This window comes from Centrocercus urophasianus, unplaced genomic scaffold (assembly GCF_019232065.1).
Source record: "Centrocercus urophasianus isolate 14NV4802_14NV808 unplaced genomic scaffold, USGS_Curo_1.0 seq_21, whole genome shotgun sequence".
Classification (NCBI taxonomy): Eukaryota; Metazoa; Chordata; class Aves; order Galliformes; family Phasianidae; genus Centrocercus; species Centrocercus urophasianus.
The window spans coordinates 15,819,331-15,846,104 of record NW_024884767.1 but is presented as its reverse complement, the minus strand read 5'-3'; the positions used below and the strand labels follow the sequence as shown (position 1 = coordinate 15,846,104).

At 38.2% G+C, this 26,774-nt stretch overlaps 1 protein-coding gene across 1 annotated transcript in view; it reads left to right on the top strand.

The window, feature by feature from the left end:
- FER (FER tyrosine kinase) overlaps positions 1 to 26,774 on the top strand; it is a gene marked incomplete at its 5' end in the record, with an annotated part of 112,303 nt that continues 85,529 nt past the window's right edge. Inside the window, 3 exons of the mRNA XM_042822767.1 lie at positions 1 to 65; positions 3,392 to 3,581; positions 23,626 to 23,718. Coding sequence (XP_042678701.1) covers positions 1 to 65; positions 3,392 to 3,581; positions 23,626 to 23,718 — 348 coding nt within the window. The remainder of the gene's footprint in view (positions 66 to 3,391; positions 3,582 to 23,625; positions 23,719 to 26,774) is intronic.

Genomic DNA, 26,774 nt, shown 5'->3' with positions numbered 1-26,774 from the left:
GAACTTGTGTTGGAACTAGAGAAAAAAATAGAAGACTCTTCTAAGACGTGTGAAAAGAAATCAGAGTAAGTGGAATTAAAATTGTAATAATGTGAAGGAAAATGTCTGTAATGCCATTCTCCTAAATAAGAAATAATCTCCAGTCTTGTTCTGCTTTTTTGAGAAAGTATTCTTACTTATAAATAACAATAAATTTTCAGCTTCTAAAATAAGCCTTCTTGACTCCAGATTCTAATTAATTAGAAAACTGAGCAGCTCTATTAATTTAATTTTGTTGTCAGATTGATGGTAGCTCAATAACTGAACTTTTTTTAGCATTGTAACTTCAGCCCAAATGAAGAAAAAGAGTCAATTCAGATTGTCTCTTTGTTTGACATAGTTTGTTGTATACATGTGATTTTGTGGAAGACTTTTTCAGTTATGTGGAAGCTGTGTAATCTTTCTTACACAGTAATGTTTAGAAGTTGTCAAGTTAAGTTCATTCTTCATGGCATTTGCATTAGAATAGTGAATATAGAGCCAATGCCCTGTGGTACTGCTCAATAAATAATGAAGGTGAGATTTTAATGGTTGTTTTATGTGTCATAAATAAAACATTTATTATAATGATACTTTTAGGGCAGGGTCTTTAACCTTGATTTCATACTCACATCCCAATCTTAAGTGAAGTTACTGTAACAGGTAAAACCTTTATTTTTGTGGTGATGTCTCCCTAGTTCTTTTTGTGATCAGTTGTAGTCTTACTAAGCACTTGGTCATAAATACTGATTTACAGTAACAGGAAATTGTAATGCAATATCTCAGGTGATCTTCATTTGCTGTAGACACATTCTTAGCTCTTGGAAAGCATTTTATCAGTTGGTACTGCCAAATGCATTTCAGTCACATTTAAAACTTTACGTAAGTGTACATGCTGACTAGAGAGATTTTCTTTCACTGACAAGGGACACATACAACACGTTTTTCATTTATTCAGTTCTTGACCTACCTTTCTTTCTTACGGGATAGACGGTTTGAACTGGATGGATTTTGTTCTCCTTTACTGTAGGAATGCTTCTTCATTGCTTTGCTATCAGTTACATCTCTCTGAACGTAATTCGAACTCTCCCTCTGTTTCTTGGTGTGTGCAGACTCCTTTGAATAATCTGTAGCAGATGTCTATGTTGTTGAGGAGATTATTTCAGTCCAGATAGTGCCTGTCTTGAGTCTGTGTTATTGTTGAGCCTCAGGTTTCCCCTGAAACTTCTTTCTGACTTCTTTCTGACTAATTTTCATTACTGCTAATCCGAACAATTTATTGATTTCTCAGTGGCAGTCTGCACTAGGTGTTGTTTCTCTGTATCTAATTACAGCAGCACAGTGAATTGAGTTTTTCACCTGTTGTGCTTTTCATTAAGGCACGTGTTGAAGTGCATCTTGAAGTGCATCACTTTCTCACTTGCTGCCCTCTTTTGATCTTGCAAGGATTCACTCTTAAAAGACACAGGCAGAGAGTTTTGCACACATCCTGGGATATGACTTTCTGTCTTTTGCCACTAGTGATGTCTCTCTTATTACTTCGTAACTTGTTTGAGTAACCACCTAGCGCAGGATCAGTTTCTGAAGGAGTAATCTTGCCATCCATGACCTTTGGCTTGTAGTGCAATCAGCATATATCTGCCTACACAGTGTTTAGTGTCTGTATGTGTAAGTTATGACAGAGCAACTTCTTCAACAGACAGGACTGTGTCCCATTCTTTGTCAGATGGAGCTGGAACTGTGGATATACAGAATTATGAGGCTTGCTTTCGATTTTTTTCAGGATTTTCCAGTGGTCTTTTGGGTGGTGTCAACTGAACTGCTTGAACCTTGTTCATGAGTACAACAAACAACTTCATTTCTGAAGTAGGAATAATGGACTTGGTAATCAGGAATAATTTATAAATTTCTTTTTTTTCTCCAAATTAAGAGCATACAGAATGACTGAATACTTTAATTTTTCTTTAGTGTCTTTGTTCTTGATAGGCCTGGTGGCTCAACTTCCCATCTGCTCTTTCATACTATGAGAATTCTGTGTTTCTTTCTAGACAAAGCTTCTGGGCTCAAGTGGAATGATCTGAGTGTGTTAGTGTTGTAGCATAGATGATTCATGCTGTTGGACATGTTTGGTTTTTGGCAATTATTGAGGTTAATAGCCATCTAGCTTCCAGGTGGATGTCCTAAATGGTTTACTTGTCCTCTGCTAATGTTTCATTGTCTGTTGTAGAGTACCTATTGAAGTTAAGTGTGCGTGTTCTCTCATACCTTTATGTGAAGATCTGTTTTATGGCCACCTTCATTTAATTGATCTTCTGCATATTCATTATTAGGAAATCAGCTTTCTGTTATTTCATTGGTGTTGTCTCATGCTTCTAAGGCTGAGTTTGTACCTGATAGTCTCAGTGCCAGCTATGTGTTTCTCTTATTCACATGGGTCACTTCTGGGAGAACTGAATGGTCTGGGGCTATTTTTTTTTAATCTACGCAGAATGGTTCTCTAGTGGCCTTCAAGGAAGGTGAAAACCTTGTTGACTGTGGCACAGGAGACAATTAAGAGCCAAGAACAATTTTTTTATGTGCAGCTGCAAGGCCACTTACAGGTTTTTTCTTCCAGATCTGTTTCATGTACTGTTTTTCTCAGGAAGCTTCTAGAGCTGATAGAGCCATTCATGATGCAACTATTGTTTGAGAAATGAGAATCTTTGGTCTTCTCTGAGGCTTTTTTTAATAGGGCAACGGTTTGAAGTCTATCAGTGTAAGAAAGGAGGTATAAAATATTTTTAAAAAAAAGTATTAGTAAATAGACTGAAAACGAGAAAGTGGACAGAAAACATAACTGTAACTAAATATTAATCTGAAATTCTGACTTGGAAGAGAACTAACTGATAAGATGAAGTGACACAGTAGTAAATCCATACAGCGTTCTGCATTGCACTTCTGTAATGATGTTTTAGTAAGTCCAAATGAGTCACAGAATGGTTGAGGTTAGAAGATTGCTGTGCAGGTCTAACCTCCAGAGGTTAATCAAAATGTAAATTTATACAAACAATAATGAAAATGTATAGTAGTTGAGGGCAGCTGTTTCTCTGCATTTGGAGTAAGGTCAAAGGTAACAAGTGGGAATGTGAAAATACTCTTGTGTTCTCTTGTATGTTAATGGTAAAATACTGTGTAATAGTGCTATAAGAGAGACCACAAGTAGATTATGGGATATGATTTCAATAGCTGCTGGAAAACAGAGAAATATGCAGAGCAGAGTGAAAATCACTCATAGAAGATAAGAAAAAAACACTTTTTTTTTTTTTTTTAAGCTTTCATAAAATAAAAAATATACCTTAAATTATGTGCATTTTAAAGTTAATTTTCTTTTCAGTATTGTTCTCTTGCTGAGCCAAAAGCAAGCACTGGAAGAACTTAAGCAAACTGTTCAGCAATTAAGATGCTCTGAGGCAAAATTTGCAGCACAGAAAGAACTACTGGAACAAAAAGTGCAAGAGAATGATGGGAAAGAACCACCACCTGTAGTGAATTATGAAGAAGATGCCAGATCAGTCACTTCTATGGTAAGCTTTACTGAATTATACAGTCTTACTATCATATATTGTTCCTTAGATCAGCAATTCATGACACATAAATGGATGACTGGAGTGAATTAACTTCTCTTTACATTTTCCGAAACTGACTAGTTGGAAAAACAATTCAGTTGTGTGGTTCTATTTATTTATTTATCGGTTTATTTATTTATTTATTTATTTTTAAGTTGCAATAATTTACATTACTCTTCGTATATCTGCAGACTTAATTTGGCCTCCTGCACCCTAGAGACTTAACTTCTCATTACATTGTTTTATAATTAAAAGTGTAAATCTTTAAATAGATTTAATAAACATGAGTATGAGTTATTGACAATTTTGTTGGCTTTGTTGCAGCAATATGTTCACAGTTGTAGACAGAAAACTAACAGATAAAAGCTGTTGGAATACTGCATACATTATGTCACTGAGAAATTAACTTCACGTACTGTAATCATTCCTTTTAACTCTTACTTGCTAACACCTGATTCCTTGCAGCTTATTTTTAAATGGCCTCTTAATTTTAGATGGCTCTTTATAATAAAAATAAACTTATGTTAATTTTTAAGATTCTGTGTAATCTTAAAACGTACTTGTCTACTATTTTGGATTTCCCTTTCTTAATTATATGCAGTTGTGTTGAGATAGTAATCATAGAATCATAGAATGGCTTGGGTTGGAAGGGACGCCAAGGATCATAGATTTCCAACTCCCCTGCCAGAGGTAGGGCTACCAAACTCCAGATTTGGTAACTGGACCAGGTTGCCCAGGGTTCCATCTAACCTGGTCTTCAACACCTCCAGGGATGGGGCATCCACAGCCTCACTGGGCACCTTCACCTCTGTGAAGAACTTCCCCCTGATGTTTAGTCTATGCCTTCCCTCCTTGACCTTAAAATCATTCCCCCTTGTCGTATTTCTGTCTAGCCTTGTAAAAAGTTTATTCCCCTCCGCTGGATTATAAACTCCAGGTGAGGCCTCACAAGCATTGAGGGCAGGATCACCTGCCACAGTCTGCTGGGGCTGGCTCTTCTTTTGGTGCAGCTCAGGATAGAATTGGATTGGGCTGCAAGCACTCATTGGCAGCTCATGTTGACTCTTTCATCAGCTGACATTTGCAAATCCTTCTCCTGAGAGCTTCTCTCAAGCTGTTTTTTTCCCAACCTGCATGTGCTTGGGATTGCCTCAACCAAAATGCAGGACCTTTCACGTGGCCTTGTTGTACTTCATGAGGTTAGCATGCACCCACGTCTCAAGCCTGTCTAGATCCCTCTGGATAGCATCTCTTCCCTCTAGTATGTGAGTTGTACTTCTCAGCTTGTTGTTGTCTGCAAATTTGCTGGAGGTATGCTTGATCCCACTGTCCACGTCACCTACACAGATGTTAAATAACACTGGTCCTTGCACCGGTCCATGAGGAATGCCATTCATCACTGCTGTTGACCACTAACACTCTGAGTGCAGCCATCCAGCCAGTTCCTTATCCAGCGAGTGGTCCGTCCATCAAATCCATTTTTCTCCAGTTTGGTGACCAGGATGTCATGTGGAACGGTGTCGTGCACTTTGCAAAAGTCTGGGTAGATGACGCCAATTATTTATCCACTGATGCTGTAACTCCATTGTAGAATGCCACCAGGATGTCAGGCTTGATTTGCCCCTGTTGAAGCCATGTTGGTTACCACCAATCACCTCACCTTTATTTTCCATGTGCCTTAGTAGGGCTTTCAGGAGGATCCACTCCATGATCTTGCTAGGCACAGAGATTAGACTGACTGGCCTGTAGTTCCCTGGATCTTCTTTTTTTCCTCTTCTTGAAAATGGGGGTTATGTTTCCCCTTTTAGGCTGCCATGACCTTTCAAATCTGATGGATAGTGGCTTGGCAACTTTATCTGCCAGTTCCCTCAGAACCCATGGATGAATCTCATCAGGTTCCATGGTCTTGTACACCTTCAGGTTCTTTAAATGGCCTCAAACCTGATCTTCATTTACAGTAGGCAGATTTTCCTTGTCCAGGTTCATACCTTTACTTTCTGTAACTTGAGTGGTGCAGCTAGAACACTTGGTAGTGAAGTCTGAGGCAAGGAAGTATTGGGCACCTCAGCTTTCTCTGTATCCCTTGTGTCCAGTTCTCCAGTTTCCTTCTGGGCCCATGTCTTCTTTGGCCTTCCTGCTTCCCCTCCCTAAGGCTTTCTTTTTGTGCTTAATTAAGTTCACAATCTTCTCACTGATCCATGGAGGCCTCCTGGTGTTCTTGCCTGCTGTCTTTTTTTCTTGGGATGCACTGCTTCTGGGCTTGGAGGAGATGGTCCTTGAACACTGACTGGTTTTTTTGGGCCCCTCTTCCCTCCAGGGCTTTAGCCTGCGTCACCCTGCCAAGCAGTTCCCTGAAGAGTTTGAAGTCTGCTGTCTTGAAGTCTGTGTAATCTAAATGTAGAGTGATACTACATTTGATTGTACTTATTTGCTCTTCTTGAAAAATTTGTTGTAAATGTGTGATTTGAAAATTGTTTTCCTAGTAATGACTAATTTTTTGTTTGGTTTATGTTGTGAGTGCATGTTGAGGTTTTTGTACGTTTGGGGTTATTTTAAGTTTAAAATTGCATACTGCTTTATATAAAGCATTTATTTGTTGCCACATAAATGGAGCCAGTATCAAAAGGGAGTAGTTTTCAAATTGTTTTGTTTTTCATCTCTTAGAATGAGTAATAGTATTGTATGACTTTCACAAGTAGCCTGGCTCTGAAACACTGTTTTATGTGATTTTGTAGATAGAGTTAGGTAACCTGTATTTTGTTTTGAAACTTCCTATGTTTCTGATTCATCTCTACTGTCTACGGGAAGGAGACAAATAATGTGAAATAGATTGTTATTTCTAGTAAAGCAGCTGTATTTATGCCAAAATGATGTATCAAAATGAAGTATCAAAATTTTTAAAGATTATGTCACTGTCACAAAAGTTAACTGGAAGCTTGTGCTAGATTATCAGTGTTTAGTCATTGAATGCATTGTCTGTCACTTGTCTTAGTGTACGTATATTTCACTTGCTATTTTACGCATGTGACAATAGTCTACAATTAAAACAGAAAATAACAAGAAAACTCTAGTATTATTTAGTCTTCTGATTAGAAACAGAAGTATTGACAATAATTGGAGCTTTGCAGTGCAAGTATAACTTACTGAAATGTGCAGCAGTGGTTTGCATTTCATTTAAGGTGGTTACATTGAGAAAATCAGTGTTGACTAGAAAATTGGTATGCCACAGTAATGTATGTCTTCCCGTATCCATATATGGTAAGAAAGAAAGAGTTACTGTGACAGTACAGAACAGTATTCTAGAGGTGTTTGGGTTTTTTTTTTTTTTTTTTTTTTTTTTTTTTTTTTTTTCCCTGAGAACTACCTGTCTTTTAAGTAGAATACAGCAATTATGCTATTTCAGCGTAATTGTGGTTCATGTAGTCACTGTCCCTGGAGATGTTCAAGATACGTTTAGATGTTGTAAGGTACATGGTGAAATGGGACATATTGCTAGCAGGTGGATGGTTGGACAAGATAGTCTTGGAGGTCTTTTCCAAGCTTTCTGATTCTATGATTTTGCATTATGCTGTAACCATTGGTAAAACTAAGACTTGGTACTCTGGCTCTGTAATCTGGAAAAACTTGTCAGCAGGTGGAGCTCAAGCTTTTAAGCCAAAACACCGGTTATGACTGAATAGTCATCATTTTTCATCATTGTTTAAAAAAGTTTCACCATCTATGTTTAAAAAAATTAGATGAGACATAGAAATGTATGTTCTCTTTTTCTAACATTGAACAGTCTGAAGTGGTGCTTTGTTTTTTTGTTTTCTGTTATTTTTCCTGTTGTTTTTTAAAGATGGTAAAATATAACAGTGATGTAGGAAAACCCAACCCATGTTCTTCGGTAGCATGTAAGCTAATCAAAAAGCCTGCACAGCTTTGCTGTTTAAGGAGCATCTGTGCAAAGTTGCTACACATTTTGCGTGTGCTCATTAAAGGATTTCTGGTTGAATTCGGTTGTCAGTGTGGGAGACACCTGCACTATCAATGAATTATCAGTGCATCATTGTAGGACAGTGTTGTCCTTTGCACTGTGTGTAGTAGAGTAAGTAAGAGTAGACATGTATTAGCATGAGATTTAACACTTCTGAATTCCTATTATATCTGTTGTAGCTGAGGTATGTATCCAAAAGGAAAAGAAAATATAAAATTTCACAGCATTTATGATTAGTTTTACTGTTTAAAAGGCTTCAGAGATTCTGGTCTCGGTGATTGCTTTAAAAGTTAGATATGCTAGCTTCTGGTGAAAATTATTTGTGACACATATTAAAACAAACAAACAAAGACACAGAAGAAAGAGCACTGTATTCCAGTCGCTGTTTTCCAGATTTTGTGAGTCCGTGCTCCTTTTAACAGTGTGATCAACACTGAGAATTTGAGACAAGTATTTTTAGGATTCTCACTTGTACAATCAATAGGTGTACAGAGATTAGTCCAAGTAGGCTTATCACAGTAGAAAGATAATAAATGAAAAATGCTCACTGGTGTTGTAGATTTGTAACAAATTCCATGAGGAGCAAATCTCCAGAAAGAGATCCTTCCTCAGTGGCAGTCAGCCCTTAAATGGGATCTAGGAGAGGTGGAGACAGGCTCTACCCCTTCCAGTAGCACAGGTGAATTGCCTTCACCTGTGCTCCCGCAGCTGAATCACTGCTTACCTCAGGTGGTCAGTCAGGCCGTGATCAACAGTTCCCATACATCACTAAAATTGAAATCAGCAAGTTTTAATCAGTTTATGAGTTCTGAATTTTTCTAAGTCAACTATGTAGATATGTGTAGGAACTGTTGAATTCATGGCCTGAACCACTGATTGAGCACCTGGGGAAAGGACCCAGTCAGCCCTGGGTGCACAGGTGAAGGCAATTCAGCTGTGTGACTCAAAGGGGTGGAGTCTGACTCCTTCTCAGACCTCATTTAAGGGCTGATTGCCACACCAGGTCTCTGGTTGAAGAGCCTTTCTTGTGGAGTTTCTTTTGTGTGTCTAGGTCTTAAGAGATGGGTGAGTACTTTTGTTTCTGACATCTTTCTGTTGTGTTAGTTTCCTTGTCATTACATCTGCTATAATGCCGTTCCATTGTATGGGTCTTTCTGACTGTGCAGATTTTGAAGAAAGTTTACAGGAAGTATGTGATTAAAGATGCATCATGAGATGAGTTTTAGGTATTGTATTATAAGGCTGTAGAAATGTAACACACATTGTCTATGTTCTTTGGGGTTGTTTGCTTAGTGCCTGGCTTGATGGTTGCTGATGGGGTCCACCTAGGTCATAGAGGGGGAAAAAAATACTGCCCCTGGAGCTATCTGGGTTCATTGACAGGGCTTCAAAGCACTTTAGAAGTGGGAGGAAAGTGGTAGTAATCTTGCACGTGACCAGATAGTCAAGTTGAAGGGACAGGGTGCTATTGAGGTCCTCAATCTGCTGCATCTGAAGAAGATGAAAGCAACAGGCAAGTCATTCAAAGGTATTAAGGAGTTATCTTGCATGAATCTTGCTGCTAGCTCAAGATCATGTAAGAGTCCATGTGTTAGGAAGGGGTTGTCAGGAGTTGTTCACAGTTACTTGCAGACTTCTACAACATTATTTTGAGATTGTAAATGGAAACAGGACCTGTGTAAGTCTATGCAGCACTGATACCCTTAGCTTCTTTCTTATTTATCAGCAGAAGAAGCACTGACAATGTAGTCATCTTTTAGAAATTGTGCCTATTAATTTATGTGAGACTTATAGATAAGCAGCTGTTGGATTCCTGGGCAGCTGAAGTTCAGCTTAATGATTTTTGCTTTGGGCTGCTTTTTAAGCTTGGTAGCTGGGACTTGTGTTTTTGGCTCAGAGACAGAAATTAAAATGAAGGAAAAATGTTCCAAATTTCAGATGGTCATAGCAGGTGAGAGTGAACTGTGTTCTTCTTGCTGTAAAGGTATGTTCTAGTTCTGTTTTCTTCTTTTTATAAATCCTTCACCTGATGGGCATGCATCAAAGAAAGGGCAATCCACAGAGATACAGAGATATGCTAAGGTAAGAGACAGATAAATCCCATCATGCTTTGTCCTGAGTGGTGGATGTTACTGGCTGAGAATTTAAGAGATAAGAGATAATGAAGCTTCTGAACTTCTTTCTACTGAACATACCTGGAAATTTCTGAAGTGAAAGATTAATCTGGCAGTAATATTTTGGTAGACTAGGAATCAAATTATACATAGTTTGCTCTGGAAGTAGTGTCTCCTGTATATTTCTATGAAAACTGCAATAGATATAAAGAGCACAGGAACATTATTTTTTACTTAATTTATGAAACACTGTTTTTCAATGTAGTGGCTGCCATTAGTTAGGCATTTTCACTGGCAGTAAAGACAAGCCTTCATGCCAAGTTCATAGATTTTGTACTAGTGAAGGTGATGCACTTTCTCAACTGCTGAAATGCCATTCATCACCTCATGGTATTCACATCCACTGTGTCTCTGTAAACACTCATCAAGTATCAATGAAACGGTGCAGTTTTTTCCACGAAGAGGAGGCGTTCAGTGACACATCTTTGCTTCACGTGTACTTCCATGTCAGATGCCCCTCTGTTGCCATCTGCCATGCAGTAACAAAATATAATGGAGTATTGGTGTGGAAGTTTCAATCTCTACTGCCGTACCACCAATGTCTGCCTCTGACATTATGGGCTAGTGTAATAAAATAGGAGTCAGTACTTTCAGAGCAACTCTTGCATGTTTCTTAAGATCAGCATATTATCTGGGGGAAAAAAAAGGAAAAAAGAGCGAAAAACTGTCTTGAGGAAGGGGAAAATTAGAAATGTGAATGAACTTTGGAAGGAATTGATGAAAGTAGCTTGTTCAGAGTATTTTACATGGTGAATTACTGTACTGTTTCTGAAAAAAGGAGAATGTATGTGCTTCTCCTTAACTGCCAAAAATAGTTCAAGAGCTATCAGTATTCCTTAAGGAAGAAGCCTTCATTCCAGTGTTGCAGCATTGCATACCCCTGGGGGATTTGTAATTTCATTCAAAATCATCCCTGCAGTAAGGAATGTTTTATACAGAAGATTTGGTTTGAACAGGAGTCACATGTTAATATCCACTGTAAGTTTCTGGATGATTCTGTGTGTGTTGAGAGGAAATTAGTAATTCTCTGCTGGAATTGTTATTGGCTTCTTAAATCTTTTTCATAGTGATTGGACTGATATAGTGTAATCATCAACTTTTCATAGCCTTCAGGGAACTCGGAGAAAAGCAGTGACAGAGTTTGCCTGCTATGTATTGTCTCTCTTTTCTCTTTTTTTTTTTTTCTTCTTTCTGTTCTCCTTTTTTTTTTCCCATATCTGGTTGAAAAGGCCCTAATTATTGAAGTCAGTGATAATGCTTCTGAGAGTACATAGAGTTATTACAAACCTTTGACTGTTAAGTTTGTGATTAGTGAAAATCAGTTCCAGTTCCAGGTGATGTTCTTTGGCATATGTGCTGCTTTCTAGAGGTATGGTGTGCATGTGGCATGTGTGATTTGTTTGTACCAGCTATTAACCATTGCAGAGACCAGAAGGAATAGAGTCTCAGCAATCTTGATCTTACATAAACATGTTGTGGAGTTGTGCTACATCTGAATTAATCTGCTAAATCCATTGTGTGAAGCACTGTATGTATAGCTTGGTCCTTCATCCAGCTGCACTGTAAAACTGTTCATGCTGAATGTAGCTTGTTGTAGCTCGAGGTTCTTTGCCTCTGTCTTTGTATTATTAGCTCATACAGCAGTCTTTAAACTTTTTAAATTGCCTTGTTTTGATGGCGCTTGTGAACATACGTCAGTAGAGATTATTCTAACTGTTTTTATTAATTCAAATTTTATAATGAAGTTACTTTCATAATTAAGTAGTATTTGTCAGTTTGACACATTACACATCAGACTTTTTTAGAAGTTAAGCTGTCTGCTGATTACCTAAAACTTTATAGTTCCATTGAGAAAGTGTTAGTATTAAATGGTTTGTGGATGCACATGCACTTCTAGCTATTAAAGTGTGTGTGCTTTTAATACCTGACAGACTGTAACTTTTAGATGATGGTAATAAAAAACTTCTCACTGTTAGTTTGCTTTGCAAGATTTATATTCTGTTAATGTTTTGTTCTCTAATATATGTTCAGCTTTCTGCTGTTCTAAAATTTATGTTCTTGACACTTCAAGTCACTTTCATGAAATCTCACTTGGTTCCCTGGTTGCTTATTCTGATGTTATTAGCAAGGAAGTAAACAGGTTTATATGTACCTGCTGAACTATAAACTGTGGATTCTAGGTTAAAAACTATATCTGGCCTACGAGGATGAAAATGTTTGGAAGCAGGGAAAGCAGCTCCGTAGCCAGAATGTTGAGTGAGATTGTGACTGGCAGATGTTGACTTTGACCAACAGCTAATACATCATCATAGTATTTTTGAATGATGAGCTGCAAGAGGACATGAAACAATTTAGGCTTTCTAATTTTCATGAGCACAAGGTACTGCAGTAAAACCAGGGCTATTTACAGTAGTCTGTTTTAGATTGTTCATTTATTTAGACAGTACAGTACCTAGAGTTGTCTTGTGTGCATATTCAGGTCTCTATTACTGTGATGTAACAGTGGAAAGCAAGGAAGAGCAGGATCGTGTTATGACTGTATTCCCTTTTGGCATTGCAAATGCTCTACAGACTCAAATTGGCATCATTTTAATGATTTCAAACTAGTAAAGTGAAAACAGAAGAATTAACAAAATAATTATACATCAAGTTAATAGCAGTATTATTGATTAATAACAGTGTTGAAATCGGGGACAATTCACATCTGTGCATTTACGTACTGATTTTTTGGTAGGATTAAATTCCAGTTTTGCCTCATATTTTTCCTGATATACTGGACTTATTAGCATTGGGCCTTTGTTTTCCAAAGCTGTGTATTAATTCCAGATTTGGCAGTAAGCCTTCACAAATCTGAATTGGTTTCTTAAATTGCATTTACTGATATCAGTTCTGTTTTGCTTTGTATCATTGTTCAGTCAGTTGAAGGAGGTATGCTAGAAATTGGTGGTATAAAAACACTTCTATTAAGCAAAGCAGGAATTCTGTCGCGAGCTTCGTGGACCCATCTGGAATACTGCATCCAGTTCTGGGGCTCCCATTTTAGGAAAGATGTGAATCTTCTGGGAAGGATCCAGAGAAGGGCTACGAGGATGACCAGAGGGCTGGAACACCCAGCCTGTGAAGACAGTCTAAAATAGCTGGGCTTCTTCACTTGGGAAGACCTCATTATGGCCTTCTAATAATTAAAGCAAGATGATGAACAGAAGGGAAAGCAACTTTTTACACAGGTAGATAGTGATAGACAAGGAGAAATGGTTTTAAATGAAAGGAGGGCAGATTTACTTCAGTGTTGGGAAAATTTTTCGCAGAGAGTGTGGCGAGGTGCTGGAACATACTGCCCGCAGAGGCTGTGAACATGCTGTCCCTGGAGACTAGGTGAGGCCTTAAGCAGAACAATCTAGCGCTTTATCTAGCAGTTTGCAACCCTGGCCACAGCAGAAGAGGTAGAAGTGGATGATCTTTGAGGTCCCTTCCAGCCGAAGCCATTCTGTGCTTATTCTTTGACCTCTCTAGCTGCCTTGCATAAGGCTGTTTGGTTAGTTTACTTTTCCACAAAGCTACCAGGGAAGGTTGCAGTGCCTCAGCTTAGATGATATATGTTAAGCGTTTTCTTCCCAGAGGCATGGTTGATGTTCTTGGTGATAATTGGGTGAAATCAAAATTATGTTTTTTTTAAAAATAGATAGACTGTTTTGTATATAATAATTAAAATTTCCTTTGTCTTTAAAAATGCTATTGCTAGCCACCATTAAAGGGTAGTCTGCTTCTGTAAAGTCCTCTAATATATGTTTGTGTGTTAGAAAGAGTTACTAATTATTTTGAGGATGAAGGTGACATTTTGCTGACATTTCATATGTAGCTTAAATAATTGGTCCTTAGATACTCTAATTAAAACAATATATAGTACAATCTATACAGTTTAACTCTACATTCAATTCCAATAGTCATTCAGAATAAATCAACAGGTCAAAGCATTCTGTTCCTTTTTTTAGAACTTAATTTTCTAGGGCTCAAATATAAAACTTTGCTAAGTAAAATCTACTGAAGTTTTCCGTATTTTCATTTCCAGGTATTTTGCCTACCTCTTGGTTCAGCAATTAAAAAGATCATTAAACAACTTGTTTTTCTGAACCAATAAAACCAGCTGTCTAGTGTCTATTGAACCATTAATGATTCTGATAACTGTGGAGCAATTGTTTTGCATGAAGTTATGATTTATGGTTTCATAATTGCTTATTTTTCCGTCTTTTCCCCCATTTTTATCCTGCTTTCACTTCAGTTAGATTCAAACCTGATATGTCTCTGAACATATCTGCATATGTAAGCAGAGGAATCTAGGTGGAAGACTGTAGCTGTCAGTCTTCCTCAGGGTTTGGTAGAGGGTCCAGTCTTGTTTTACATCGTCATCAGTGACCTGGGTAGAAAGAATGCATCCTCAGCAAGTTTACTGATGATACAAAGCTGGAAAGAGTGGCTGACACACTAGAATGCTGTGCTGCCATTCATCAAGACCTGCACAGAGTGGAGAGCTGGGTGGAGACGAACCTCTTGAGGTTCCACAAGGGCAAGCATGGAATCCTACACCTGAGGGAAAGCAAGTACATGCATCAGTACAGGTTAGGATCTAACATGCAGAGAAGGACCTGGGTGGTCCTGGTGGATAGCAGGTTGACCATGACCCAGCAGTGTGCCAGTGTGGCCAAGAAGGCCAGTGGTATTCTGGGATGCATTACAGTATGTGACCAGCAGGTTGAAGGAGATGATTCTTCCCATCTGCTCTGTCCTAGAGGGGCCACATCTGGAGTACTGTGTCCACTTATTGGACTCACCAGATCAAGAAAGATGGGAAACTTAGAGAGGGTCCAGGCTGCAGTGATGATTAGGGGCCTTATGAGGAAAGGCTGAGAGACCTCTCACTGCTTAACCTGGGGAAGACTGAGGGGCATCTTACCAATGCATATAGATATCTAAAGGCTGGGGGTCATGTGAATGCTGCCAGGTTTCTTTTGTTGATGCCAAGTGATGGTACAATGAGCAGTGGGGACAAATTGGAGCACGGGAAGTTCCTTATGAGCATTAAAAAAAAATAAAATTACTTTTGTGGATGATGGAGCACTGGAACAACCTAGTGAGAGAGGTAATTGAGTCTCCTTCTCTAGAGATATCAAAACCCGCCTGGATGCTTTCCTGTGCAACCTACTGCATGGGACCTGCTTTACCAGAGGGTTGAACTAAATGGTCTCTTAACAACTCCTATGATTTTGTGATAAGTAATCTCAAGAGGAGGAAAGCTTCTTTGGAAATAAAGTTTGTATTTTCTAATGAGAAGTTGAGAATATTTTTTCGTGTTATATTTTGTATGAATTATTGCTAATAGTCTTTTGATAGTAATTTCATGTTGTGTAGTTACATTTTTCCAAACTGATTGTAGCAACAGTTCTCTGTTTCACATATGCTAGTAATGAACTTTAGGTTACCTTTCCAAACAGGCTCTAAACATACCTGGAAATATCAGGTCACTATTTATTTCACGTTCAAAATCAGTAAGTATGCTAGAAATTATCAGGAAAAAAAAAACACACAACAGAAATAGAGAATAACATAGAATTTGTGTAATCTGATGTCCACTTCCTGAACATTGTAGAACTGCAGAATAATGTAGATTTGAAGGGAACTCAGGAAGGCCATTTGATCCAGCTCCTTCCTCAGAGGCATGAGCTTTGTGGTATCGGTCTGCGTGGGATCTTCATTTGAGTTCTGGACAGCACCAACATTTCCCAGTGTGGAAATCTCTCTGGGAAGTTTCTGTATTTGATCATGTTATTCATTGTGATGTTTTATTGCCGAATTTTATAAAAATTCAGTAAGCAGCTGAAAAAAATTAAGGAGAATCCTTCCATGACTCTACCATGTAAGAACTTCACATTTGATACAGTCTGCTCTAACATTTCAAGTCTTTAGAGGATGAGGAAATGCTCTGGGAAGTTATCACTACCCTTTTCTTATAGGCCACCAGGATTCTGGTACAACCTGGAAAGTATATTTCATCTCCAAATGAGCTGTTCTCAAATTTCATGCTGGCAGTTTTTTGCTTTTTAAGCTACAACTCAATTTGGAAGGTGGAACATTAATTTACATCTGGTGTGGAGTTTTACAATATGTGTGCATCAGTTATGTATCATGTGTGCTGCTTTGGAAGATGTTACTGTTATTTAAAACTGAGAATACTAGCTTATTTGTGAATGATTTTTGAATAGCTGAGTTGCTTAATTAGTTTCACTGCGTACTTAAGGTATTTTTAATTAGCTTAAAATGCTTTAATTTTTAATAACTTTGTTATACTTCATAGCTCTGCACAGTGCTGCCCCCAAGTCTAGATATATACAATGACAAAATAAGATAATGCAAATCATTATTCCTCTGGAAGTTCTTCTGGTCTGCTGAGCTTGGACAATCAACTTCTGTGCAGTCAGCAACTGATTCTGTCTGGAATATATGGCCATATGAGTGGTTCAAAATATCAGTTTCTGTTTGTACAGAATGAACAATTCTGATTTTGTACATTTAGCTTTTCCGAGATACCCAGTTCTGTCATGGGTGAGAGGGGTGGGGTAGGAGGAAGAGAAATCTTTCAGTGTTTTGGCTTCAAGGTTTCAAGGCATGTTCAGGTTTTTGATGTGCCAACATTTACCACTCATTTCATGAAATTATGAATGATCAGTAAGTGTTAGTATCTGTAGAGAAGGCATTCATCTTAAAGGTTTTGCCGTTAGTATATCTGCATATCAGTAAACAGGCCAGAGTGACTGTTACATGCTAAGCGTACTGCATGTTTTCCAGACCTCCTAAATAACATCTCTGCTGAAGTGACTAATGCAGACTATCACTTTCAGAAAATGACCCTCTCTCCAGAGGTTTTTTTGAAGAACTCCTGCTTATAAATCACAAAACTTCATTCTCATGCTAGATATCTGTAGCATTCTAAGACAAAAATTTTAATCTTTTTCCACCATATCTGTGTTTGAGGCCTTAAGATGAATATTGTTCTGACACTTTCTTCATCAGAGAAATCACATATTTAAAGCAGAAATGAAGCTAGCATTCATTTCACATAAATAAGAGCATGTTAACTGCTCTTGCAGGTACTTCTAATGTCTCTCTTTTATCTGTATGTTTACTGAACATATCATTTGCAATAATTACAAAGAATTCTACCAGTCTAGTTTCCTCTTAGTTCTCCAGTACCTTTCTGAAATAATTTTTATCAAAATCTGTGAGGACCAGTTCCCTTATCAAGCCTCAGAACAAATATTGTCATGCTCATCTTTTAGATTTTGTTTTTTTTGTTCCCCCATTTTTAATCTCTTTTTTTTTTTTTTTTTTTTTGAGGGAGCATGGTTCTTTTCTTTCAGTTGGGGAGTTCTTATCATATTTCCTTTACTTTTCCTCTGAAGCTTTTCTGCTTTTACTTGCAAGCCAGCATCATCTTCTGTATCTATGCCATTAGTTCATATCTGGCATATTAAGTAGGCCTTTCTTTGTATTAAAATATTGCCCTATTTGTATCACCAAATGTATTTGTTGATAAACAAATTTGTATACAAACTTGTTTATTTGTATTTGGGTCTGGCCAGACTTTTTTTGCAGTATTCAGTGTATGCTGCATTATAAGTTGTTTCTTACTGCTAATCTTCTACTTTTTGATTGAGATAGTAACACTATTTGCTTGTCCCCCAGTAGAATTAATACTCTTATCTTAAATTTTGTTATAGCTTGTTATTTTCTTGCCTATGTAAAGAGAGTATATATTATTCTTCTTTCCTAATAATGTTTTTGAGATGCAGCTATTTCTTTGGACTCTTCCAGCTAAAAAGATTTTTTGGGCTTTTACATTATGCAGTTCAATTTAAACAAATTTTTTTGTCTTACTCTTTTATCCTGCCCACATTAATTCAAAATAGTGCTGTGAAGATGATTCTTTGACCCTGCCATTTTGATTGTCACACCTCTGGGTTTACTGTATTATTTCGCATGCACTCTAAAATCTGCAGTATTTTTGCCTAGTGAAAGAACAGCTTGCTTGGCAAATGGGAGATTTTTGCCCATGGGATGCTAACAGCTGTAATGCATGGCTACAGGTCTACTGGAAAAAAAAAAGACAACAAACTTCTAAGTGAACAAGCATTTAAAAAACATTAAAAAAAAAAAAAACAAAACAAAACAAAAAAAAACCTCTGCTTTCTGTGTCTCCTATGTTAGGAAATGGTCAGACACAAGAGTGAGTGCTTTACTTGTGGTTTTCAACTGAACTGAGTCCTGCAATTCTTTGTGAGCTCTTACACTTCTTTTTCTGTCTGCATCTTGTCAGGAAAAAAGAAAAGGAAAGTAGGCGTGCCGGAGTGATTGTCTTCTACTGAGGCATTACTTTAGAAGGGCAGGGGTAATATTTTAGACCATTAGAAATGGGAAAAGATAACTGGAATGATAAAAATAGCTGAGGTGTATACAACTGGGAAGAGTGTTTCAAGCATTCCTTATTTCGTGGTAGTAGAAATGTAACATGGCTGCTTCCAAAATTGATTGCTTTTAGAATATGACAGTATTCTGATCTTACGATTACAAGTAGCTGATGTCAATCAGTACCTCAGTAACTGCTTAATTAATATTACAAAATCTGTAAAAATAAGAGCACTAATGCTTTGCATTATTTACCAGTGATAATGACAAGAAGTCACATTTGTAAAATTAATTTTTATATTCCATATGGAAAATTATCAATCAAACTTGCATCATTCTTGGGAATATGGTTGGAATATGTTAGGCTTACTTGTCCACTGTCTGGAAATTTCCTTCTCTAAGTGTCAGTCCCAAGTCTGGTGGTATTAATTCTTCCTGGAAAGTTAGAAGTGTGGCTAGTTCAATAAAGAAAGTATTAGCCAGTGTGTTTTTCTTTATTTATTCTTTCATTTGCTCTTATGCCATAGGTTCATTTAAAGAATGAAAGTTCTGTTGAAGAAATAAGTGTTCTGTACAGACAGTGTTTATTTTAATGTGTATATAATGGCAAAGTATAATTCTGCAGTAATTCAGTCTTTGCATAAATTATTATAGCCCAGGGATTAGTTTTCTTTTTAATAAAGCTGGTCTAGTGTAAAATAAAGGAAAAAACAAATATGCTACCATTTTGCTTGTATCTCAGAAAGTAATTAATTCCAGCTAAAGGGAAACTGAATCAGTTAATACTTCTTAGTAGCTGCAATTGTGTAAGTTAGCAAGCATGCTGTTCCATAGGGCTCACGGCTCTTTATAACAATCCCTGTTGCTGAATTCTTAATTTCTTCCCAGTGTCCTTCTCAAGTTTATTAGTGAAATAGTGGTGTGATGTGTGTTGTGAGTGTATCTGGGACATATGGCATAGACAGCGTGGTTGTGCTGGTTGGTCAGTTACCTGGTGTTAATTCTGGAATGAGTTCTGTTGAAACAAAATGAATTTTGTTTCAGGGAGTCTGTGCTCCCTGTTGGGTTTCCTTCAGTTTTTTTAAGGAACTTAATATCCTGAAATAATCCTTTTGCCTATTAAATTGTTTACTGAATTCTGAGGGCCTTGGCCAAGAGATTCAAAATCTATTGTGGCTGTGTTAAAGATGACTGAAAAACAGCTCTGTTAACATTTTACTCAGAAACCAGGCTTAACATACCACTTTGACTTAATCACAGAATGGCCCAGGTTGGAAGGAACCTCAAGGATGATGAATCTCCAACTCCTCTGCCACCTGCAGGGCCACCAGCCTCCACATTTAATACTAGACCAGGCTGCCCAGGGCCCCATGCAATCTGGCCCTGAACACCTCCAGGGATGGGGCATCCACAACCTCTCTGGGCAGCCTGTTGCCTCACTACTCTCTCTGTAAAGAACTTCCCCCTGACAGCCAACCTAAATCTTCCCTCCCTCAACTTATAACCATTTCCCCTTGTCCTGCTATTATCTACCCTTGTGAAGGTTTGACTCCCCTCTTGTTTGTAGGCTCCCTTTAGGTACTGAAAGGCTGCAGTGAGGTCACTCCTCAGCCTTCTCTTCTCCAGGCTAAACAAGCCCAGCTCCCTCAGCCTGTCTTTGTAGAGAGGTGCTCCAGTCCCCTGATCATCTCTGTGGCTCTCCTCTCCAACAGCTGCCTGTCTTTTTTGTACTGGGGGCTCCAGACCAGAATGCAGTAACCCAGATGAGGCCTCACAAGAGAACAATCACCTCCCTGTCCCTGCTGGCTGCTCCTCTTCTGGTGAAGCCCAGGATGCCCTTTGCTTTCCGAGCTGCAAGACCATACTGCTGGCTCATGTTAAGTTTTCATCCATCAGGTCCTCCAGTTGCTTCTCTGCAGGACTGCTCTCAAGGGCTGCTCCTTCCAGTCTGTATAAATGCCTTGGACTCCTCCATCCCAAGTGCAAAACCTTGTACTTTGCTATGTTGAACCTCACTAGTTTCACTCAGGCCCCTTCCACAGAGTCAATTGCACCACTCAGCTTGGTGTCATCAGCAAACTTGCTGAGGGTGCACTCAATTCTGTCATTGATAAAGATGTTAAAGAGCACCGGTCCCAAAGACAGACCCTTGGGGGATGCCTCTCGTTCCCAGCCTCCACCTGGACAGAGAGCCATTGATCACCACCCTTTGTCTGTGGCCTTTCAACCAGTTTCTTATCTATGAGTGTCCACCCATCAAATCCACATCCCTTCAATTTGGAGATAAGGATGTGGTGGGGGACCATGTCAAAGGCCTTGCTCAAGTCCAGCTAAATGACATCGGTTGCCTTTCCCTTTTCCAGCAATGCTATCTCTCCATCATAGAAGACTACCAGAATGGTTAAGCATGACCTTCCCCTGGTGAACTTAACTAATAAGTACAGGTTAAAAAGAGATGGGAGAGAGCTTGTTTAAACCTTGTTTAAAAGCCCTTTTTGATAAGGAAAGACGGGTGATTGTAGGCCCTTATTAGTTGAATGGAAATTGTTAGTGTAAAACAGAAGGAAAACTGAGTTTGTTTAGGGGAATTCTCCCATATTTAGTAACTTTTTTCCTGTCATCTTAGAAGTGAATATCTAAATTACAGTTAAATCTGCTGGTTCAATTCTGAACTGATGTGTGAAAAAAGTTGATCATCCAACATTTAGCAAGCATGCAAACAGAATTAGACTGCATCCTGTTAATGAAATTTTTTTTGTGTAGACAATTCTTTTTAAAACTTCTTTTATTAAAACATTGCTTAAATTATCTTCTGTGAACTAAATTCCATTTGACAGTGATTGTAGTTTAGGTATATTCAGTATGAGGTTAATAGATTTTGGTGCCCATTCAGAAGTCGCAGAATAAACTAAAAATGAAAATCTATTAATGTAATACTTGCAGTTTTTTTAGTTGAGGATGTACACTGGTCACAACAACCCCGGTTGAGGATTGTACATTTCGGTCACAGCAACCCCAGGCAGCCCTACAGGCCTGGGGAGGAGCAGCTGGAAAGCTGCCTGACGGAAAGGGACCTTGGTGTTCTGATGGACAGTCAGCTGAATACGAGCCAGCAGCATGCCCAGGTGGCCAAGAAGGCCAGTGGCATCCTGGCTTGTGTCAGGAGTGGTGTGGTGAGCAGGACTAGGGAAGTTATACTGCCCCTGTACTTGGCACTGGTGAGGCCTCACCTCAAGTACTGTGCTCAGTTTTAGGCATCTCAATACAGCAAGGACATTGAGGTGCTGGAGCAGGTCCAAAGAAGGGCAGCAAGGCTTGTGGAGGGCTTGGAGAATATGGCCTATGAGGAGAGACTGAAGGAACTGGGGCTGTTAAATGTGGGGAAAAAGGAGGCTGAGGGGAGACGTTATTGCTCTCTTCCAAAATCTGAAAGGAGCTTACCAGGAGAGTGGGGTTGGTCTCTTGTCACTGGTGACAGGATGAAGGGAAATGGCCTCAAATTGTGCCAGGGTAAGTTTAGGTTGGATATTAGGAATAACTTCTTTACAGAAAGGGTTGTCAAGCACTGGAATAGGCTCCTCAGGGAGGTGGTTGAGTCACCATCTCTGAATGTGTTTAAAAACCATTTGGATGTGGTGCTCGGGGACATGATTTAGCGGTAGGTCATTAAGAGTTACGGTAGTGTGGTTAGGTCATAATTAGACTTGATGTTCTTGAAGGTCTTTTCCAACCGGAGTTGATTCTATGATTCTACATTCAGAACTTTGAAGCAGTTGTCCTTGTAGCACTAGCAAGACTCTTTATTCAGAATTAAAAACTTAGGCAGTGGTTTCTTATGGTTTTGCAGTGCCAGAAATTGGCTTTCAAACTGATTAATTTTGCAAATATTAATATTTGCAGTTTATTGTTAGCAAAGAACACATTAATTAAAAAGGAAATAACTGCACGTACATCACATACATGAGGTAAGAGTAAAGTGTAGTTTTTTGAATTCTATTATGTGGGTTTTCTTTTTTATTGTATCAAACCAATATTTTTTGGAAAAAAAGTATTTCAGGAGAACTGGGAATTAAATGCTCTATTTTAGGGTACAAAAGAATTCTCTTTATAGTTTACAATAGTGATATTTAAAATAATGGCACAAGATTCCAGAAGAATATCTGGAAGATAGCCAACGTCACCCTGGTCTTCAAAAAAGGCAAGAAGGAAGACCCATGCAATTAGAATTAAAATAAAAAAATGTGCTGGGTCCAGTCTTGTTCAACATCTTCATCAATGACCTTGATGAGGGGATAGTGGCCACCCTCAGCAAGTTTGCTGATGATACGAAGTTGGGAGGATTGGCTGACACGCCTGAAGGCTGTGCTGCCATTCAGCAAGACCTGGACAGGCTGGAGAGCTGGGCAAAAAAAAACCGGATGAGGTTTAACAAAAGCAAATGTGGAGTCTTGCATCTGGGGAGGAATAATTCCATGCACCAGTACAGGTTGGGGGATGACCTGCTGGAGGGGATCTCTGCAGGGAGGGACCTGGGTGTCCTGGTGGACAACAGGTTGGCCATGAGCAAGCAGTGTGCCCTTGTGGCCAAGAGGGCCAATGGTATCCTGGGGTGCATTAAAAAGAGCGTGTCCAGCAGGTCGAGGGAGGTGATCCTCATCTGGAGCCTCATCTGGAGTACTGCATCCAGTTCTGGGCTCCCCAGTACAAAAAAGACAGGGATCTCTTGGAAAGAGTCCAGCAGAGGGCCACAAAGATGGTGAAGGGCCTGGAGCATCTCTGCTATGAAGAAAGGCTGAGTGAACTGGGTCTGTTCAGCCTTGAGAAAAGAAGACTGAGAGGGGACCTGATCCAGCTCCATGCATATCTAAGGTGTGGGGGGCAGAATGGCGAGGCCGGACTCTTTTCAGTGGTGAGTGGAGATGGGACAAGGGGAAACGGCCAGAAACTGCAGCACAGGAAGTTCTGCACAAATGTGAGCAAGAACTTCTTTACAGTGAGGTGACGGAGCACTGGAACAGGCTGCCCAGGGAGGTGGTGGAGTCTCCTTCTCTGGAGATGTTCAAGACCTGCCTGGATGCCGACCTGTGCAACCTGGTGTAGGGAACCTGCTTTGGCTGGGGGTTGGACTCGATCATCTCTGGAGGTCCCTTCCAGCCCCTACAATTCTGTGATTCTGTGATATTTAAGGAACTACAAGTCTGTGACCTTTTAAATTTATATGTATTAGTTTAATCCCACTGATGTTGACATAGTCTTACTGGTTTGTATTTATAGAACCTCAGTCTCGCTCTTAATCCATGATTCTAGGTGCCATGTTCTCCATACTTCAGTTACTAATACTTAGAGGTAAACTTCTATTGATTGGTTTCACTGGAAATTTTACTTTTCTTCCTAGGACAAGAAGGACAAAGTCTCAAGATTTGATACTATACGTCACTCCATAGCTGGAATTATAAGGTCTCCAAAATCCATGTTGGGCTCATCATCAGTAAGTGATAATTTAGTGTTGCAGTACATTCTCTTGGTTTGTCAACTTAAGTAAGATTCCCATCTACATGGAGAAGAATTGTAATATTAGAAACACTGTTCTGCCTGATCAGTGAACACTATCATACTGTTGCATACTGTGAAACTGTATTTTGGTTTGAATGCAGAGAAAAATGCTGTCCCGTTTTCAGTTGGTTACTAGAAGTTAAGTATTGTGGTTAATTGAAGAAAAATAAGGACTTTTTTGTTTCCTCTGAGCAAAGCTGTGGAGAAGCCTAGAATTTCCTCAAGCAGCCGAGAGTTAAACTGTTGTTTATGAGTTGACACCTAAATGATTTACGGGTTCTGAGAATGGAAAGGTATACCGTATAATTAGTTTGATCAAATGATGAGAGGAAACATGAGAGACGAGCCAGCTTTTCTGCACCAGTAACTCTGGCTATGTATTAACAGAATAAAGAGTCTGAACGAGTTGCATAGTAAACATCAGCTTCTACCATTCTGATTAAGTGAGTCTATTTTTTTTATCGGTGAAGGATTTCATATTGGCACAGATGGCTGTTTCTGTTTATAGGATAACAACACATGTTGTTTCTCTTACATCAAATAATTTTTGATTTTTTTAGATTTAATAATGATGGTCATAAAACATCACTTTGTACAAACTGCAAGTGATAATTTTATTATGATGGCTTTATCTTAGAATTTTCAGGTCTGTACATTTTTACTTTTATAGAGTTTTTTGATAGGTACTTAAGTTTTTTTCACTTCTTTGACAGAGTAGGTGTTGACTTCCAATGATATCTTGGCTTGTAGAACTGAGCTAGATTTACTTTGTCTGCTGGTAGAATATTCTACAAGCAAGTGTCAACGTAACTGTATTGCTTTATTTTCTAATCTCTCTTTGTGCCTTTTTTACAACTTGAGATTAAAAAAATCTAGGTAAAATCTTGGGTTGTGTAAGAGTGGAAAACAAAATGCACAAAGACTTAAGAATATATGTGAAAATGAAATTTCAAGTAAATTGTTTAATAAAGTGTTTCCATTATGATTCTTTTCATTGGGAGAATAAGTGCAGAAATAGTTTCTCTTTTTCTGAAGTTAAAAGTAATACAGTACTCTTTGTCTAACACTTCTTTTTAGTAAGAGCAGTAGCTGGGGACTGCTCAATTTTTACTGTTGGAGAAAAGCAGCTATTTCAATGGATTGTTAATTATAGAGAGGGAAAGAAGTTCAGAATAAGTTAGGAGGGCAGTAATAACCTGAGCATGATTGATAAGAGGGAATAGTTCTTCTCTCTGGATGAAAAGCGTGATGAAATATGAGGGTATCCCTTTGCTGAAGTAATTGGTGAGCGAACTGTGGGAATAAGTGAAAAAAGAAAAAAAAAAAAAAAAAAAAAAAAAAAAAAGCATTTGGGAAGGAGAAGAAAAAATTTTCAATATAGTTTCCTTTCCCTCTGTATGATCTTGTTAATTTTTTTTGTTGTCCATTCAAACTAACAACAGAAATCCTTTAAAAAATAAATTTTTCTCCATTTAAGGTACTGAATCATGCATTTGAAAGTTCCTCTGTGTTTATGTGTATGTGAGCAAGACATTTTTTTAGTCACAGAGTGACACTGTAAAACACTGGGGCCTAGAATGACAACAGCATTAACTGGTAAATTTATTTTTAATTAATATATATATTTAATTATAATTTAAATTATATATTATATAATATCACATATAGTATTATTTATATATATAATTAATTATAATTATAATATATATATTTAATTAATTAGTATTAAAATGATGATATTATTGTACTGGTCTTCTTGTGTTCTCAGCTGTGTTTTTTTTTCCAAGGCCAGGATGAATATCATATCATATGGAAAATATTAAAAAAAAATAATTTAAATAATATTCAAATCATATTTACCACTTGTTTCTTCAGAGAAAATAGTGTAATTCACCTTCTTTATAAGTACCCCTCCAGGGTAAGATAAAAAAATTAGGCAGTGTAAGGTGGGAGAGGTCAGCAAAGAATCTTTTTGTTGCTTGCTTCTATATAAATAAACATTATTTTAAACAAATTTAAAGTTAGGAGGAAGGTTGGTGTTAGTATCATGAGCAGCACCATAGCTAGCATTTTTAAAATGTTTTCTTATTTCTTCATGAGCCTTTTCTGTGTTTTATTCAGGGGATGTGATCATGATTTTGTCTAAACAGTGACTCATGCTTGATCCAGTTTGAACGTAAGGAAGTGTTATTATCTGGTGACTGCCTCTTCTGTAGGCTGTAAAATAAATTACAGTGTCAGGGTTTGGTTTTTTTTTCAACTTTTAAAAAGTTTTCTTTTGTGAAGGGTATGGACTAGTTTATTGACCCTGAGCTGTCCCTCTATCCTTAGAGGCATTTCCTTTGGAGTAGAACAGTATTTATGTGCCAGAGGTTTTGCTACTTTGAACCCCTTAATGTTTCTTGATAGCGTAGTAAAGATCCGGTTTTTGTTTTTTTTTCTCAGCATCTTTGATGCATAAATATTCCAGTGAATAACCTCTTAACACTTTTTGAAAGCTTTGTGTGTGTGTGTGTGTGTGTGTGTGTGTGTGTGTTAGGGATTTCTGCATAGCTTAGTGTCATTTAACCGTGGGAGATAACTCTAATCTAAGAAATGTTTGACTTTTGATGAAATTGAGATGAGTGCCTTCTTGACCAAACAATATCCTGGGCTTTTAGTAATTCTCTATGCAAATAAATACAGTACCTTGGAGTACCCCTTTTTCTCCAAAAATCTGTTATCTTTCTATTCAATCTGTTATTTTTTCTTCACAGTCCTTCTTAGTTTTGAGTCTCTAATAAAGTGTAATTGGTAAATGAGTATCCTTACTCATGACTAGAAAGAGTGTGTTTGTCACTTTTTGTTGTCAGATCTCATATCTGAAATAATCCTTGATAGAAGAGACACCCAAAGTTGTAGATCCTGCTTTTGATGTCTGAGGAGGCCTAGTCATCCTCTTAGATAGGATCTCTAGTTTTCCATGAAACTCTTGGACTAACAAGCTGTACC